Raw genomic sequence first — 17,360 nt, forward strand, 5'->3', positions numbered from 1 at the left:
TGATCCCAGCTCTCTCAACCTCTCCTAGTATGAACGATGCTCCAGTCCCTTAATCACCTTTATGGTCCTGTGGCCATTTTCGGGTTTGGTTTCATTCCCATGAAATGGAGTTCATGGACATAGAATATGATACAAACTAAAGCAAGGTAGGAGGGGAAGGACTGGGAGATATGTTACAAATGTTCACTCGTTATGTGCACTAATATACTTGATATTAATGAGATGTTAACTTTAAATTCTGCCAGTCAATCTGGGGCATTACTTCTAGCATCTACAGAGGACTGAAATTCAAAGGTCTGTCTATACCTAGAACATAAAAGCGATCAGAACTCATTGTTAAAGCTCAACCTGGAGGCAGTTTGTACAATTTTGTGTACTTAACTCGTGTTTCTCAGTCATGATGAGGGTGAATGAGTGGTTCCAAAATACTGTATGTAAATTTTCTGGTCTTACTTGCAAGAAGAATTTTTGTAGCTGATATGATTTTTAGAAATATACATATCATGTAATTTGTGAAACTTTTGAAAGTTGATTTAAAGAATGTTTGGGCAGGAATTTGCAATATGATATAAAGTCTCCATGAGACTTATATTTTAATTCAAAATATATTGTGTATCTTTATGCCTGTATTCTGTGCCTGAGTTTTTTACACACGAAATTATGACAATTCTGTTTCCCATCTTTTCTTGTATCTTTGAACAAAGTATAGGCATTGTTAACAAGCTTTTCTGTTTCATGTACGGCAATTTATTTTGGAATGTGTAAGGCTGATGATAATTGTAGCCTAATAGAAGGTTCTGAAATCCAGTAGAAGCTGGCATTTATTTTGAGTCTTAAGCTTGTCCTTATAATTAAAAAGTGTTAGCCTTGTGTGAGTTATGAAATAGAGAATGGCAGATATACTTGGTTCCCATGAGGGAAAAGGAGCAATGATATACTATCAATCCCTGTTGTATCCTAGAGGTGTGATTATCTCATTGAAATACATCGCGTGAAATTAACTTACTGTTATTATTTAAAGTCAGTAGTATTTTGGGGATGCAGATTTTTACTTTTTTTTTTAAGAGAAGAAAGGTCTGTATATTTCATTTTAACCAGTCGGTTTGCAGAGATTAATTTCTGAATTTTGAATACTGAATATGAATACTTAGATTAGGAGGAAATAGAGAATGTGAGCAGAATTTAATGACTGTTAGAATGTTATTGCCTGTTAAACTTGCTATAAAGTTAAAGCAGAATTTCAAGCTACTCTCTGCATTGATGACTGTCAGGGAAGATTTGAGAGTGGTTTAATGTCATAGTAACCTCCTGAAAGTATTTGCCTATGGTGCCGCTATGAGTGCTGGAATATGTCATACAGCAGTAGAATCTGAACATGATGTACCCTGTAGATAATCATGTCTCCTCTAACAGTCCTGTACTACTGTTCACACGGCAGTGCTCAGCAAAAGGTATAACGGCATCGGTGAGGCTAGTTTTCTATGTTGGTGGCCTGTTTTTTTTGAGCATAGGGCCAAAAGTTGACTCTAAATTTCTTTAAAAAAAAAAAAAAAGTATATTATATTCTTTCTGTTAGTGACGCAAAATCCTTGTTCAAAAGCATAAAGAATGTTTCTGCTTATACTTAATTTCTCTTAACCCAGCAAAGCTGTGTAGGTTCTTCATACTCTAATTTTAAGCCCACTTTCAGTGTCCCAAATAAAATAATTCATGTTAAGAAATGAAGGTTATTTAGAGCATAATCATGACAGAAAACGTGTTGCTGTCAACCTAACATCACTTGAGAGAAGTGACAAGGCAAAAGATTCACACTGTGCCTAACTGGACATGGCTATCAAGGATGTGGGAACTAACTGGGAGAATGGAAATCAGCTAAAAGATGCTGAAACTTGGTAAAATGCTTCAGTGTGGCAGAAGCTGAAACTGTCCTTGTTGGCCAAGAATCTCACTGAGATGGTTAGCTAACTTCATGCACAGCCACGGAAAGTACAATGTTTTAGAACTCTGAGGCACAAAAAGGGATTTCAGAAATTTTCCATGACAGTGTCTCAGATATGTTAATTAAGATGGGGCAGACAGGCCCAGAAAATCAAAAGTGGTAATGTGATCCTCCCACCATTTAGCATTAAGTAGTCTGAGCCTGGGATTTTCAGTCAGAAATCTTTGTTTACCACACTGCAGTTCTATTGAAACTCCTAAACCTCTTATTAAACATACAGGTTAAAAAGAGAGAAGCATTTGAAATGTGAAGTATTAAGTATAGCTTTCATTTTAACTATTAACTCTTATTTTCTTTTCCTTCAGCTTTAGGGAGTTTTTACAAAGAAAAATAATGTTAAGCATTTCTTGAGATCAACATTAAAGATGACAACTGTCCTTTTTTTGAAGGAAAAGAAAAAGTTTATGCAGGCTTTAGCTGCCGCTGCTGCTGCTGGAACTTAAGCCTCCTTCCCTGAAAACAGATGCATGGGGGTGGAGAGGGGTGGTACCTCAAAAAGAAATGGAAAGTATAAATTGCATCTCTTGTGCTGACTTCTACCAGCTGAGAATGATTGATATGAAAAATACTTTTGAAACTGATTCCAAGATATGGCATATTTCTACTAGCATTAAACTGCGAGAGATACCGCTGTAGCTACAATTTTACCTGTTGACTTACGCTACTGTCAGAAGAGAAACCATTCACTAAGAGTGATTAAATAGAGAAAACCAAGTAGAAAATACCAAACAAAATATGGAAAGAGGAGTATGGAAATATTGAGGTAATGGAAGACTGTAAGTCTTATGTTGCTTTGAAATCAAATGTAGCTTTAGGTTGCAGTTTATTAATTAGTAAACATAGTTCATATTCAAAGCTCATAATTTCTTTTGTATTATTTGGAAGTAGATCAGTGGAAAAAACCTGCAGTGAGGCACAAAGATAATGGTGTCTAAAATTTTTTCCACTGAATGTACTACAATATCATCCTGCTTCTGCTGTTGCATTTGTTTGATAACATATATTCACATTTGCCTCAGTAGCAGCAGGAATGCCTCACAGGCATTTTATTTTCTGAGTTACCCCCCACATAGAGGTCCACAAACTGGTAGGAATTCGTTTTTCATCACAGACTTGCAAGCCTGAGTTTAATTAAAATATGCAGTTACTGCTGTTAACGAAAATTTGTCTAGATGAGATTTTAAAAGTAATGTAAAAGTGATTAGCTCTGATGTCCTTTCTCAAGGTATTATTCAGGGAACAGTTAAATTGCTAGGAACTTGATCAATGAGAGTAATTGCTCTTCATCTTGTAACAGAAGAAAATTAGTCTAGCAGGCTTGTCAGAACTACCATTTTCATTGGTGAGGAATCCAGAATACAAGGTTCCATGTCTTCTCATCCCCTCCTTTCTTCTCCTTTTCCAACCATACTGATCTTAGCCCTATATAAGCTTTGTATGTGTCAGGTGAGGTAGAGCAGCCATGTTGGTGTTTTTGGTGAGAGAGACCACACTATGAATGTATCCTTGTGTGCACTATGATTACTGTATTGAGTTTGCATGGCCAGGTTTTGGTAGTGGGGGACTATAGGGATGGTTTCTGTGAGAAGCTGCTAGAAGTTTCCCCCGTGTTCTGTACAGCCAATGCCAGCTGGCTTCAAGATGGACCCACTGCTGGCCAAGGCCAAGCTCATCAGCGACAATGGTAGCACCTCTGGGATAACATAGTTAAGAAGGCAGAAACACTGCAGCGGGATAAAGGAGTGAGAACATGTGAGAGAAACAGCTCTGCAGACACGAAGGCCAGTGAAGAAGGAGGGGAGGAGGTGCTTAAGGCACCAGAGCAGAGGTTCCCCTGCAGCTTGTGGAGAAGACTATGGTGAGGCAGGCTGTGCCCCTGCAGCCCAAGGTGGTCCATGGTGGAGCAGATATCCACCTGCAGCCCAGGGGGGACCCCAAGCTGGAGCAGGGGGATGCCTGAAGGAGGCTGTGACCCCGTGGGGAGCCCGTGCTGGAGCAGGCTCCTGGCGGGACGTATGGCCCAGTGGAGCCATGCTGGAGCAGGGTTGCTGGCAGGGATTGTGACCCTGCGAGGGACACATGCTGGATCAGTCTGTTCCTGAAGAACTGCACCCCATGGGAAGGACCCATGATGGAGCAGTTCATGGAGGACTGTCTCCCATGGGTGGGACCCCACGCTGGGGAAGAGTGTGAGGAGTCCTCCCTCTGAGCAGGAGGGAGCAGCAGAGACAATGTGTGATGAACTGACCGTAACCCCCATTCCCCTCCACCTGCACCACTGCCAGGGAGGAGGTACAGAAAATCAAGAGTAAAGTTAAGCCCAGGAAGAAAGGAGGGCTGGGGGGAAGGTGTTTTTAAGATTTAGTTTTATTTCTCATTATCCTACTCTGATTTGATTGCTAATAATTTGAAAGAATTTTCCCCAAGTTGAGTCTTTTTTGCCTGTGATGGTAATTGACGATTGATCTGTCCCTGCCCTTATCTCGACCCATGGGTATTTCATTGTATTTTCTCTCCCCTGTCCAGCTGAGGAGTGAAGTAATAGAGTGGCTTTGGTGGGCACCTGGTGTCCAGCCACGGTCAACCTACCACAGTACACACAGATCAAAATTTAGATGAGTCCGTGGTAAAATAAATTCCATCAAATTTTTATATTATTTAGTTTTGTTATTTAGTGATTCTCCAGTATAAATCCAGAAAACTCTGAGGTAGAGACAGAGTGCAGTCACTAAAACATGATGCAGTGTAAATGGATGGAGATATTTGGCTGATTGGAGAGGAGTTCATCTGTGGACTCCTGCGTGAGTGAGCACATAGTACGTTAAAGTGCACTGTATAGGTGCTGATTTGATTTAGATGTCCTTGGGGATAAATGGTGCTGAAAAGTTTGATTCATTGGTGATTCCATGAACTGGGTATACAAGTCATGCCTGAGCTGCCAGAGGAAACGGTTTTGCCCTTCCACAAAGTCTCATATGGCTGCATCTGTTACTTTTACTGTCTAATCCATTTTGCTCCTAGTTTTTCAAGAAGGTGATAAAGATGCATAGTGTCCACAGGCTTTCATAATGCAGTGTTTAAATACTTTTACTAAATAAAATCTACTCAAGTAGAAGAAGTTCCACTTTTGCATTTGTGATCTACTTCCTATTAAGTGAGCAGTAACTAGGGGAGTAATCAATTAAGGTTGGTTGGGAATAGCTTCCATATTTGTCAATATATTGACAGCCTTTGGAACATGATTTGGAATTCACCCTTTTAGCTCCTTTATAACTTTAGAGCTGTCTTGTAATGGTGCATCACTGTTAAGAACAATTAGCCATAAGCAGAATAAGCTGTTAAGAATATATTCATTTTTCACTGAAAGTATAGCAAAGATTTACACAATTAAAATTAACTTTTGAGAAGAAGTTTTTCCAAGTTGAAGTGCCTAGGTAATTGTTCCATAAATGTAGAGGGGAAAACTTGAAGGGATTTAGGAAAACATGACTGATTATAGAGGAGTAAATGAACATTTATTGTAGAGTGTCAAGATGACAGCAAAATTATAAAATTTATCACTGTGTGGAAACTGTAGATGTTTTTCAGAAATGTTGTTACAAGCTGTATTAAAAAACAGAGAAAAATGTCACGCATAGCTATATGCTGCATAGAAATTTCTGGTGTGTGTTTCTTGTGAAGAGTTTGAATGTCTTGTACCTCTTTAGTAAGAATTGATCCTTCAGCTTCAGCTGGCTGTTTAACCAGTTCTGAAGGCTGAATAAACTGTAGAATTCTGGACATTGAAATATCCTGTCAATAATACCTTATGCTCTCCTCTGGCTGGCGTATTACCTTTTTCCCTATTTGTCTTAGGCTAGGGCAGAGAGGTTAGAGAGTGTATGGTATGGGACACTATCACAGAAGTATTCATTGTGTGATGTTTCATATCAGTAGAATAGGAAGACTAAAACTCAATCCCTCAGATAGAAATTCAATTTTAGGATTATAAAGTGGAAAATAAGCTTCCATTATATACAGGTCACTACTTAGTATCATATCTGTTCCCAAGCAGGAGCCCACATATGAAATCTTTAGTCTCAGTTTAATTAAAACTTCAGCGAAAGCATAATATGATCATCAATGTAGGTTCAGAGTTAACTTTGTATGAAGGAAAGACTTTAAAGTAGTGTGAATATGAGCAGGTAATTATTCCGGTATAGTGTGGGAACTTATTGACACATTTACCAGAGGGAGGACATTAAGTTTTGTACGCTTGGTTAGAAAAGAGGGAGGACTGCCTAAACAAGATAGTCATTCATATAAACGTGGGAAGGAAAAGCAAAAAAACCTCAAGAACTGGGAACATGAAGATTTGTTTCGAGGTGAGAATCAATCAGGCAGCAAGAGTGGCAGTGAGCAGACCACTGTGGAAAGATTTACTTTAGCCATGGAGTTTAAAAAGGAGTGGAGTGATGATGATGCTTCTGTGATTCTCCTCCAGTTCAAATTTCAGGAGCTTTTAGAGGTGCTGGTGTTTTGCTCCAAGAATAATCTTGTTGTGGACCATAACTGTAGTATTAACTCAGCTTTTGTTCAAGTGATTTCAAAGCTTTCTTTTTGTTTGCTTTTGTCAAAAGTAAGTTCCAATTATATTAGATGTTTTACTAAACATCGGCAGTAATACTTTGTTTAATTGGACATTTGAAACTAATGGAATTTTGCCATTGATTTTGCCATTGGTCAGGATTTCACTTGTATAGAAAAGATGTGTCGTTAAATATTTTCTGTATTGCACATTGAAATGGTAGACTTTAATGGCTATTCTCAAACTGCTGTTTTTTAGGGTGTGGAGGAAAGCCCCTAATAACACAGGCATGGTTCTGAACTCTACAGAAAATAAATTAAATTATGTGCTAGTGAAATGTTCTTTAAAGAAGTTTAGAATTGAAGAAGGAACATATGTATTTATTTTTAATACACCTTGTAGGATGTGCGTTTAGGATGAAGTATTAAAATTCATGAAAATTCCTTTAGTTACAAATTAAAATATGGGTGAATAAATCTCACTTTTCCTTTTTGATTTTGTAGCTTGTACGTGCAGTGGACATGCAAATACTTGCCACATGCAAACAGGAAAATGTTTCTGCACAACTAAAGGAATCAAAGGAGACCAGTGTCAACTGTGAGTATAACTCAATGTAGCCCAAAGTTATTGCCATTCATCCCAAGTGTATAATCACTTTTTTCCTTTTTTTGTTTTGCTTTCGTTTTTGATTTTGTTTTTTGATTTTTGTGATTGGCCTGAAAATGTTTTAGTGATGAATCTAGTGTTCCCTAAATTTATTAGGGAATTTCAATATTGCTTAATCTTTTGGTAAAGAATTACATCACAAATATTAGTAATGTTTTGCAGACACTACAAATTTAAAAAATATCATGTAAAAACAAGTAGCTGGAGAACTATCTGTTCTTTTTTTTAGGATTTGTAAAAAAATTATCCAAAGTAAAAAAAATCTGCAAAAATGGTCATTTTATCAGTAGGTTTGTCACATATCTTGATCAGAATCTACAGTGATTAGATTTTTAGGGTTTAGGAAACATATTAAAGCACGCAGTGTTTTAGACATTTTCCAACATCATTAAACATAGAACAGAGGAACGCTTAGACCTGTCATGGAAAGTGCAATTAGTGTATCTTGTTTTGTACTGGATAGCTTATTGTGTTTGTTTAGAGGCAAAGCTTGCAACTGAAGTTAGAGCACAACAAATGGGAGGACTAAGAATAAAGAACTACAGGAGTAACTTGTCAAGTAGGAGAAATAACACATTAAAGCTAACTTTGAATAGCCTTGTATTTAAAGATGTTTGTTTCAATTCATTCTATCTTGTGCACTGCATTATCCAATAGGAACCTTATTGCTTTCACAATCACAGTTCTTTTAAATAGTATCTGGCCCTAAAGTTGTTATAGCAAAGTCAGTTGGAACTGGGGAAAAGGCATAAATACAGCTTGTTCCTCTCCAGCAGGGAGAGGTGCCAGAAGGTTATGTTCTGCCTGCCATGAGGCATATTCTTTCACTGGATTTATGGTTTCATCTTTGATACACTTAATGAACTGGCTTGAATCCTGCCCTTAACGCTTTGCTTGAGAAATAGTCAAGCAGCAAAAATATCTGTTGCAGAGGCGATGTATATATTCGTGAGAAAGAGCTGCTCTGGCAGGTATACTGTTTCAGTGGTACCTCTGGGACTTTTTGTCTTGCCAATTGTAGACTTAGGATGAGATGGGACACCAAGATTAGGACTAAATGATGAATTTTTATCATGACAAATGCTAAAGAGCGATCATATCTTTAAACTCTGCACGGAGAAATTAGTTTTTCCTCTTTATGTGTCCAAACACTAAATCAGTTCTAGATATTAATGAGTGGTTTGATTACCAGTGTGTGTGGTATGGACATAAGTTGATGCCGTTCTACCTATTTACAAAGGATGGGAAGGAAAAAAAATCCACTGCATTGTTACACTCGAGCTAGGAAACAGTTTCCTTTCTCATAACTCCAAACCTTTACCATCTACCATTCAGCCTAAGGCACTCTTTATAGACCTTTTCCCCAGCCTGTATTTCAAACACCTATTTTGCTATTGCTTTGCTTTTGTCTTGTCTCTGTTTCATTGTTTTCTCTGCTCTGATTTGAAGCTTCTGTCTCAGCGGGTCGGTTGTGCTGCTCAGCCGTATCAGCCTGCTGTTCTGAGTTTGTGCTTGTCATAAAAGGTTCTTTGGACCCATTGTACTCATTTCGGCTGGGATAGAGTTAATTTTCCTCCCAGTGGCTGCTGTGTTTTGGATTTAGTACAAGAAGAATGTTGATAACAGTGATGTTTTTAGTTGTTGCTAAGAAATCAAGGACCTTTTTCCAGTGTCCCATACTCAGCTAACGAGCAGGTGTGCAGGAGCTGGGAGGGAGCACAGCCAGGCATCCCAAGCTGGCCAGTGGAAATATTCCATGCCATGGACGTCATGCTCAGTTTATCAGTAGGGGTTGGCCAGGGGGCAGGAATCTGCTCTTCTCTTTTCCGTGAGTTCAAATCCTCTCTTTTCCGGGAAGTTGAACTTTTCTGGGAGTTTGGTCTTCTTCAGAAGTTTCATTAAATTTGCGATTTTCTGGGTTCTGTGATCGCTGCTTGGAGACTGGCGGTGAAGAGGTCATCAGGTGGTGAGAAAATTGTATATAGTTTGGTTTGCATATTCCTCATTATTATCAGTGTTGTTATTAGTATTTCCTTTGTTGTCTTATTAAACTGTCTTTGTCTCAATCCATGAGTTCTTGCTTTTGTCTGTTTTCCTCCCCATCCCACTGAGGGGGAAGGGAAGGGGAGAGCGAGTGGCTGTCTGGTGCTGAGTTGCTGGCTGCTGGGTTAAACCATGACACCCATTTACTGAACTAGAAGAGAAAATGTTGTTCTGGTGGTGGATTTTCCTGTCCTGGTTAAGAGTTACAACCATTCCACAAAACAGAGGAAACAGGGATTTGAATTTTGACATTTCATTGCAATTTCAGACTGAAAATCTCTTGTTTTGTCACATGTAATACATTCCCCTTCCTAGATTCTCACACAGACCAAAGGCTTATCCAGGGCAAGCTGTAGTGTTAAAACATTTGGCATTCCAAATCATTTTTTTTGGATGAAATGAACTCTGCAGAGCAGCAATTTTCAAATTGTTTTTGGCTGTGATTACATTTCAGATTGCAAGCTTCACACCCGTTGGGTTCATAGACACAAATATTAGCATAAAAATTGAATTTTTGCTCTGACGCCCTTTCTTAACTCTGTTTTTTTAAATTTTGTTTTTAAAAAAGGGTGTGTAGACTATCTCTAGTTTATGACTGCACATGTAGAAAGAGACCAGTTCCAGTTATAGACACTTAGTGTCCTAATATGTTCAATCTACAATAAAAATTCAGTACTACAGACTTAGTTTTAAGATCAGTGGATATCCTGAGGAAAGCTGATAACTACAGGTTTAGTTTTAGTAGGTGTCATCAGATGACACACTTAAGATTTGTCATTTTACTCTGATGCTTGGTTTGGGAGAGTGATTCATTCATGTATAGAAGTTTCAGTCAAATGTTTTTTATTTCCCTTAGAACATAAAAAATAGGTCACTCTTGAATCACTGAATCTAGTCCCATACTGCCAACTAGTTTGTAAACTTCATATGAAGAAAGCAAATTTTATCAGATTCATATGATGTTTAAAATGTAGCAAAATTATTTTTCCTGTAAAAATTATCCTTACACTCAAATCTGTTTTGAAAGTATCATATTATAATGTCAAAATACATATGCAGTCATTATCTAAAAGATAAGCATTATTTTAAATCAGCTAAATGCCTTACTTGTATTTATTATTTTATTATATGCTGTATAAATCATCTGGATCTTGATTCAAAGTGTGAAGACTGTTCTCCATAGCTCTGGATATTTTTTTTTTTTTTGCCACTCATTAGATAGGCCGTTGTGCAATCTCAGCAGTGAACCTATAACCCTGTGATTTCTAAAATATGTATTTCTGTGAAAATTCCAAACTCTAGCTGTTCAGTGTGAAAGTTAGATTTATATTCCTGTCAAGAATCCTATTGATCAGACAGTCATAGCTGCAGGGTTGTATGTTATCTCCCTCTCTCCCTCCCTCCATCTCTTCCTTCTTCCCTCTGACGCTGTTACATCTGCTCATCATGTGCAGTACACAGCATGCCATGGGGGCAAAGATTTTAGGAAATCAACGAAACTTTGCAACACTTTTTTATTTCTTCTTTTCCTTCCCTAGCTTAAGAACAGCTAGTTATTTGTGGGTTTATGGAGGATCGTCTTTATTTTTTTTATTGTCTCATTTTTTTAATTCATAGTTTTTTTTAGTATACCTATCTCTGTTATATTAATTTCTGAATGGTACTGTTGGATAGCATGAAGCACAGTGGCATTTTAAATCAAAATTAGTGTTCTAAAGGAGCTTTGAGCATACATTTACATTCTGTTTTACAATGTTTCTTTAATGACATGTGCTAACACTTTTTCCAAAAAGAAATGTTTTTGTTTCTATTAGATATTTCCAGTTGGTAAAAACCTGTAATACTCTCTTGATCAGGAGGAGCTGATTAGAATTGTTTGATTATTCAAAGTAACTAGACTGTAAAATAGCAAAACCAGATACAAAATAAAAATACTTCGATTTTTTTTTTTCCTCTCTTGATTTTAATAATGAAATGTGCCATTGATAGTAACAGGAAAATCATATTGACTTAAAACATGTTTTTTGGTGAAAACCATTACTTTATGGTAATTTTATTTAATTTTCTGTAATACTTGATTTACTAGCTGCTCATTTTATTCCCTCATAGAATTTTCTTTATAGAGGTTTTAAAATTTCCATAGGTTTCAGGGTATCCAGATGCAGGATTATATACACACATAAATTTTCAGGAATAGGTCTATGGAAATGTAAGGAACATGCTAAGGGGATGTTTCGAAGTTCAAATTTTGATATTAAATGAGAGAACTTCTATTGGATGCAAGGGAAAAAACAATAATCACGGAATTAACAGAGTAGTTAAATTATTCTGTGAGAAGTTTCGGTGTGTCTGGGCTCTGCCAAGAGACAGCCTTCACCTGGAGGTGTGTCTGTAGCTTTTGTCATCCCTCGTAAATCTGTGTAAATCTAGATGTATTATGAGCATCTGGAAAGGTTACAGGATTACAAATGCTTGATGGAAATAGGGTTTCATCGTGAATTTTTCAAGTTGTCACTTTTTACTGGATGTACTGTAACGTTTATTGCACTGTACTTCCCGGTTACAGCCATTGCTGTAGTTTTTTGGGGAGGAAATCGATCTCTCCTGTTAAGTACTTTCTGCTGTGGCAGATTTTAGGCTATTGGGCCTGTCCTGTTGGTACTGAAACTGCATCTTTGAATGATGGGCAGGTTAGATATCATTTTAGTGTATCTAAATTGCCAGGCATAAATCAGAATAATAATTATTTTACCTAGCTGGGAAACATTAAAAATGTTCAGAACATCTGCTGTGATGCATAAAACAAAGAACTGCCACAAAACCTTGTAAGAACTGAGCAAAAACTGGGCTTCAGGACTTCTGTAATGATGGACTGTTAGGTGGAAATAAAAAATTGGGGCGAAAAAATTCTTATTTTTAATATCATATTTCGTAGTGTATTTTACGTAGTTGTAAGAAGGATAGATTTAAGAGTAAACAATGTATAGATACAGCGTATTCTGGAATGAAAAAATAACATTTTGCTCATTTTAGTTCTCATAAATATTCAGACTTCATTTCTTAGTTGTACTGTTATTTCTTCTGAAGAGGTGAAAGAAAAACTATTTTATTTATAAAAATTTACCCTGTTTATTTGGTAAAATCTTCACTGTGTGCAATCTTTAAAAGGCTATTTAATAATGTAAGGATCTGTGCATAAATAATAAGCACTTATTGATAGTCTGATTTACATAAGAATAAGATTTTAATATATCCAGCTGTCTTCTTTTGTATAATTCCCCTTCACAGAATGGTACAATTCCTCTTACCAGATGGAAAGGCAGGTAAAAATCTACTGGGTTATGAGTCAAATTCACCATTCTATTGATATCACTGCAGCTTTATTTGCTGATAGCAGAGTAAATCTGTTCCCTGATTTCTATTGGAGTAGCTGCTTTTTGCTTTCCGGTAGGGGAAAAATTGACAGCAAGCATATAACAAATTCACTTTATTAGAACTTCCCTTATTAAAGACACAAGTGCATAAAACCCCCAAACAAACAAACAAACAAACAAAAGCAACCCAGGGAGATTCTAGTTGCTGGGATTTTAATAAAGAAAAGCTTCTTCTGTTGAAGAACTTTTCATGAAGAGGGTAGAATCCATTTAATACTAGTTGCTATTATGATCTGTGCTTTTCTAAAGTGAAATTTAGAAGTATAATATTTCATGTTTTAAAATACTAGAGGAAACTGTATTTTATTTTATTCTTTTTTGTCAATTTTTTTTTCCTTTTTATGTCATTTGGTCATATTCCACTGTTAGTTTTACATGTTTGGTTGTACTTGACAAGAGGTGTTTTCTCTATGTTCGTGCTGAGTCCAGTCCTGGAGTTTAACAGAAAACTTTGACATGCCTGTGCATATTACTCCATTAGCTATGATGTTTCAAGGAGAATTCCATCAAAATCTGGCATGTAGATCTAGGTGGATTTAGCGACTGCTTCTGTTCTTATTGAGCTGACTGAAAATTTTAGCTTGCTTCTGTAAGGATAGGTTGAAGCCCTCAGCGAGTTCTCAAAGAGCTAGATCGTTAGGTTGTCAAGGAGAGCAATACAATAAAACTCCCACTTCAACATTAACTATATGTGTTAAATGTACTGATTTTCTGCTTTACCTGTTGTAATTATTGCCAGATCTATCAGGAACTTGAGATACTTTTTCATTTTTTCCCTTTAATTTCTGTTTCTGGCATCAATCTTTTTTTGCTTAAATTGCAGCTTTCATTTAAACAATATCTCTAATATTAAAGCCTCAGAACATGACCCAAATGCACTCTAATGGCTTAAACACTCAGAAGGCAAATAACAGGAACTTGAAACATTTGAGATTAGTTTTTAATCTAAAATTTGAAGAAAAATGACACTTGTGATTTGCCATGGGCCTTGTGTAGTATTTTTAAATGGGCTTTGTCAGTATTGTATGTCACTATCAGCCTTTTTGTTGATTTTTTTCATACTGTGGTATGCTCACTTTCTCTTCTTTGGTATATTCAGTGTATGATATGTAAAGTTCATGAGGCTCTCTGGGATTTTTCAGGACTGCAGGCTCTCTGTAAATGTGAAACAACACTTTTTGTAAGCATTGTTACAGCGCAAACTTACATTTTATTCAGGAAATTGCCCGACTAGGTAAAAATGGAGAAGAACTGGAGTTTCAATGTCCTGTATTGTTCCTGAAAGGCACTGTTCTCAGTGAAGAGAAGGAGCTAGTGGCCAAGGGAGCAGCTGCAAGCACATAGCCAAGAGCTTTATATGTATTGGTATTTTATTGTAGGTCAGTTGTGAATGTTTTAAATCTGGAGAACGCTGCCATATTGATATTACAATGTAAAACTTGTTATGTTAGCAAGATGGCTCTTGCCAAGAGCTGAATTAAAAATGGTACATGTAATTTTCTCAGGTGTTCCGTTCCGATGAAATATGCCTTTTATCTTTCTAAGTTCAGTATTAATTGTCTGGAAGATGGGAATGGTTTGGGTGTGAGGGGTTTCTCTTTCATGACAATAAAGTAATTTTGCACTTGGCTTCTAAGTTAGGCTCTTCCATAACGGGCTGTATGCACATATATAAGTATGTGTTTTGGTTTGACAAGCTCACCAGAGCAGAATCTACTTGCCACCGAGCTTCCGTTGTGCTCTAAGGCTTTTTAAATTCATTATTTCCCCTCCAAGCTACCTCCAAAAATGCAAACTTCAGAGCAAAACAGGCTTTCTTTACAACTTTCCAGACAATTCTGGCTGAAAAATAGGAATGCAAGCAGTGTACGTGTCTATTCTGCCCAACTGGTTTATGTTAGTATTCATGCTAGATATTGATTTAATTAAGTAATATCTTTTTTATTCCATGTTTGAAAAATATATGGTGCTGGGTTTTCTATCAAAATGCCTTGTTCTTAAAAATTATTCCTCCTGTGCCATGACCATGTCATTCAGTGACTGACATTTGTATAATCTGTTTTCCTCAGTGCAGATATGTTCGTGAAGCAGTGGAACAGGGCAGACTGCCTAAGTCTTTCACAGATGACATGCCAGCGAGACCTTTTTTGAATTCCAGTGCTCGGGATGCATGTGTTATAAAGCAGAGCTCTTTTATAAAAAGTACTAGTGATTTTTGGTGCCAAGTGTTGCTGTATTCCCAGTTGTCTAAGGATGTATAAGTAAGGTAATGCTTTTGCATTTTATTTTCATTATAGTAGAATAACACAGCTGACAAGAATAGACAAGTTTGCAAGTTCTTTAGCTCTGAAAGAGACTGTTTTGGTTTGGCCTGGATAAATGCCAGGTGCCCACCAAAATCGCTCTATCACTCCCCCTCCTCAACTGGACAGGGGAGAGGAAATATGATGAAAGGGTCGAGACAAGGACAGGGAGAGATCACTCACCAATTACTGTCATGGACAAAACAGTCTGGTCTTGGGGAGAAAAAGGAGTTTAATTCATCACCAATCAAATCAGAGTACGACAGTAAGAAATAAATTCGGATCTTAAAACACCTTCCCCCCACCCCTCCCTTCTTCCCAGGCTCAGCTTCACTCGCGTTTCTCTCCCTCCTCCCCCTGAGTGGCACACGGGGACTAGGAATGAGGGTTACGATCAGTTCATCACACGTTGTCTCTGCTGCTCCTTGTCCCTCAGGGGAAGGACTCCTCACACTCTTCCCCTGCTCCAGCGTGAAGGTTCCTCTCATGGGAGGCAGTTCTCCACAAACTTCTCCCACGTGAGTCCTTCCCATGGTCTGTAGCTCTTCATGAACTGCCCCAGGGTGGGTCCTTCCCATGGGCTGCAACTCTTCATGAACTGCCCCAGCGTGGGTCCCTCCCACAGGCTGCAGTCCTTCAAGAACAGTCTGCTCAAGTGTGGGTCCCCCACGGGGTCACAAGCCCTGCCAGCAAACCTGCTCCGGCATGGGCTTCTCTCTCTATGGGTCCGCAGGTCCTACCAGGAGCCTGCTGCAGCGTGGGCTCCCCACGGGGTCACAGCTTCCTTCAGGCATCCACCTGCTCCATCGTGGGGTCCCTTCCACAGGCTACAGGTGGATAGCTTCTCCACCGTGGACCTCCATGGACTGCAGGGGAACAACCTGCCTCACCATGGTCTTCATCACGAGTTACAAGGGAAGGTTCTCTGCTCTGACATTTCGGTCACCTCCTCCTCCCCCCCCTTCTTCACTGACCTTGGTGTCTGCAGAGTTGTTTCTCTCACATTGCCTTACTCCTCTCTCTACCCTGCCGTTTCTCCAGTTTTTCTCTTTCCCTTCTTAAATATGTTATCACAGAGGCACTGCCACGGTCACTGATTGACTTGGCCTTGGGCAGTGGCGGGACCATCTTAGAGTCAGCTGGCACTGGCTTTATCAGACATGGGGGAAGCTTCTCACAGAAGACACCCCTATAGTCCCCCCACCACCGAAACCTTGCCATGCAAACCTGTAACAGAGACTGAAAAAGATTTAAAGTCAAAGATAAGCTTGTGGCTTGGGCTGGCTTTTCATCTTGCGTAGGGCTAACTTTAAAGAAGAATTGCATGTATCTGCCTAGCACAATGCTTCACCTTTGTCTCAGACAGGGTCACAATAGGTTGCAAATACTTACGGTTTGAGGGGCTTTTTCCCCCCAATTCAAGCTGTTGAAAATGATGTTGGGGCTGTGCTGTGTTGCATCCTTTAGGGTGTGCAGTGAAGGCCCCTGCGGATGCTTCTCTGTGGCCAGGACTAGAACTGCACTTAGGATCTAGCATCTAGCAAGGCCAAGGCTTATGAAAAGTAACATAAGCCCAAAATCAGTATGAACAACTCTTCTTACAAAGCAACCGGCCCAGGGGGAGAGGTGCATGCAGTGACACCACTTCTTGGCAGTGCTTCTTTGAGAAGGTGTAGGAGGAGACTGGAGCATTTCTTGTAAGACAACCAACATAAAGTGGTGTTCAGATTCCAGAAAAAAACTTGTAGGAGGTTGCTGGCAGCGGAGATTCTTTTCAACACGTAATTCTACCAGCCAGTTGTCTCTCCTAATCTGCATGAGCCAAATACCCCCATAGTCTATTCTTTCTGTCCAGACAAGATGCTGGGGTCCCTATAAATCATAAATACATCCAGTTGGAGTATTGTGGTCACTAACTCTGTTAACCATTATTATAATTATTCTGTTCTTTTCATGCTGCTGTGATTTGGTCATAAATTGTCATTGTTCACAGGAGCCATAATAAATCTCACAAATCATAAATTGTAATGTATAGGATAACATCTGTGAATTACTCTAGTAGCGTACTTTTTACTACTCCTTAGTAATGAACTTCTGTGCCTCAATATAGCCAGGCACTGTGTGCCTGACCTAACCATTTTACATCTTCAATATTCACTATACCAGCTGTCAGATTCCAGCGCTTTTGCAGATAGTAACAGTGTGTGCACCTGATGTCCTGCATGTCTCACGCCTACCTGGTGAATATTTGGATGCAGCTACTTCTGTCCAGAGAAACTGTATATACCCCTAAGTCCGGTAAATTGTTATTAGTATTGAATGTTCCCCAAAACATCTTTTGTGTGTTG

The 17,360-nt window shown here is 38.5% G+C and overlaps 1 protein-coding gene across 8 annotated transcripts in view; it reads left to right on the forward strand.

Annotated features, from left to right (window-relative positions):
- Positions 1-17,360, forward strand: part of ATRNL1 (attractin like 1) — a 585,672-nt gene that overhangs the window by 217,552 nt on the left and 350,760 nt on the right. For all 8 annotated transcript variants that reach the window (XR_012764307.1, XR_012764308.1, XM_075423811.1 and 5 more), the window contains exon 20: positions 7,070-7,163. Coding sequence is in view for 6 of the 8 variants with exons in the window: in XM_075423811.1 (XP_075279926.1) it covers positions 7,070-7,163 (94 nt within the window). In the remaining 2 variants the exon portion in view is untranslated. The remainder of the gene's footprint in view (positions 1-7,069; positions 7,164-17,360) is intronic.

Source organism: Opisthocomus hoazin, chromosome 6 (assembly GCF_030867145.1).
Source record: "Opisthocomus hoazin isolate bOpiHoa1 chromosome 6, bOpiHoa1.hap1, whole genome shotgun sequence".
In the NCBI taxonomy this organism is placed as follows: Eukaryota; Metazoa; Chordata; class Aves; order Opisthocomiformes; family Opisthocomidae; genus Opisthocomus; species Opisthocomus hoazin.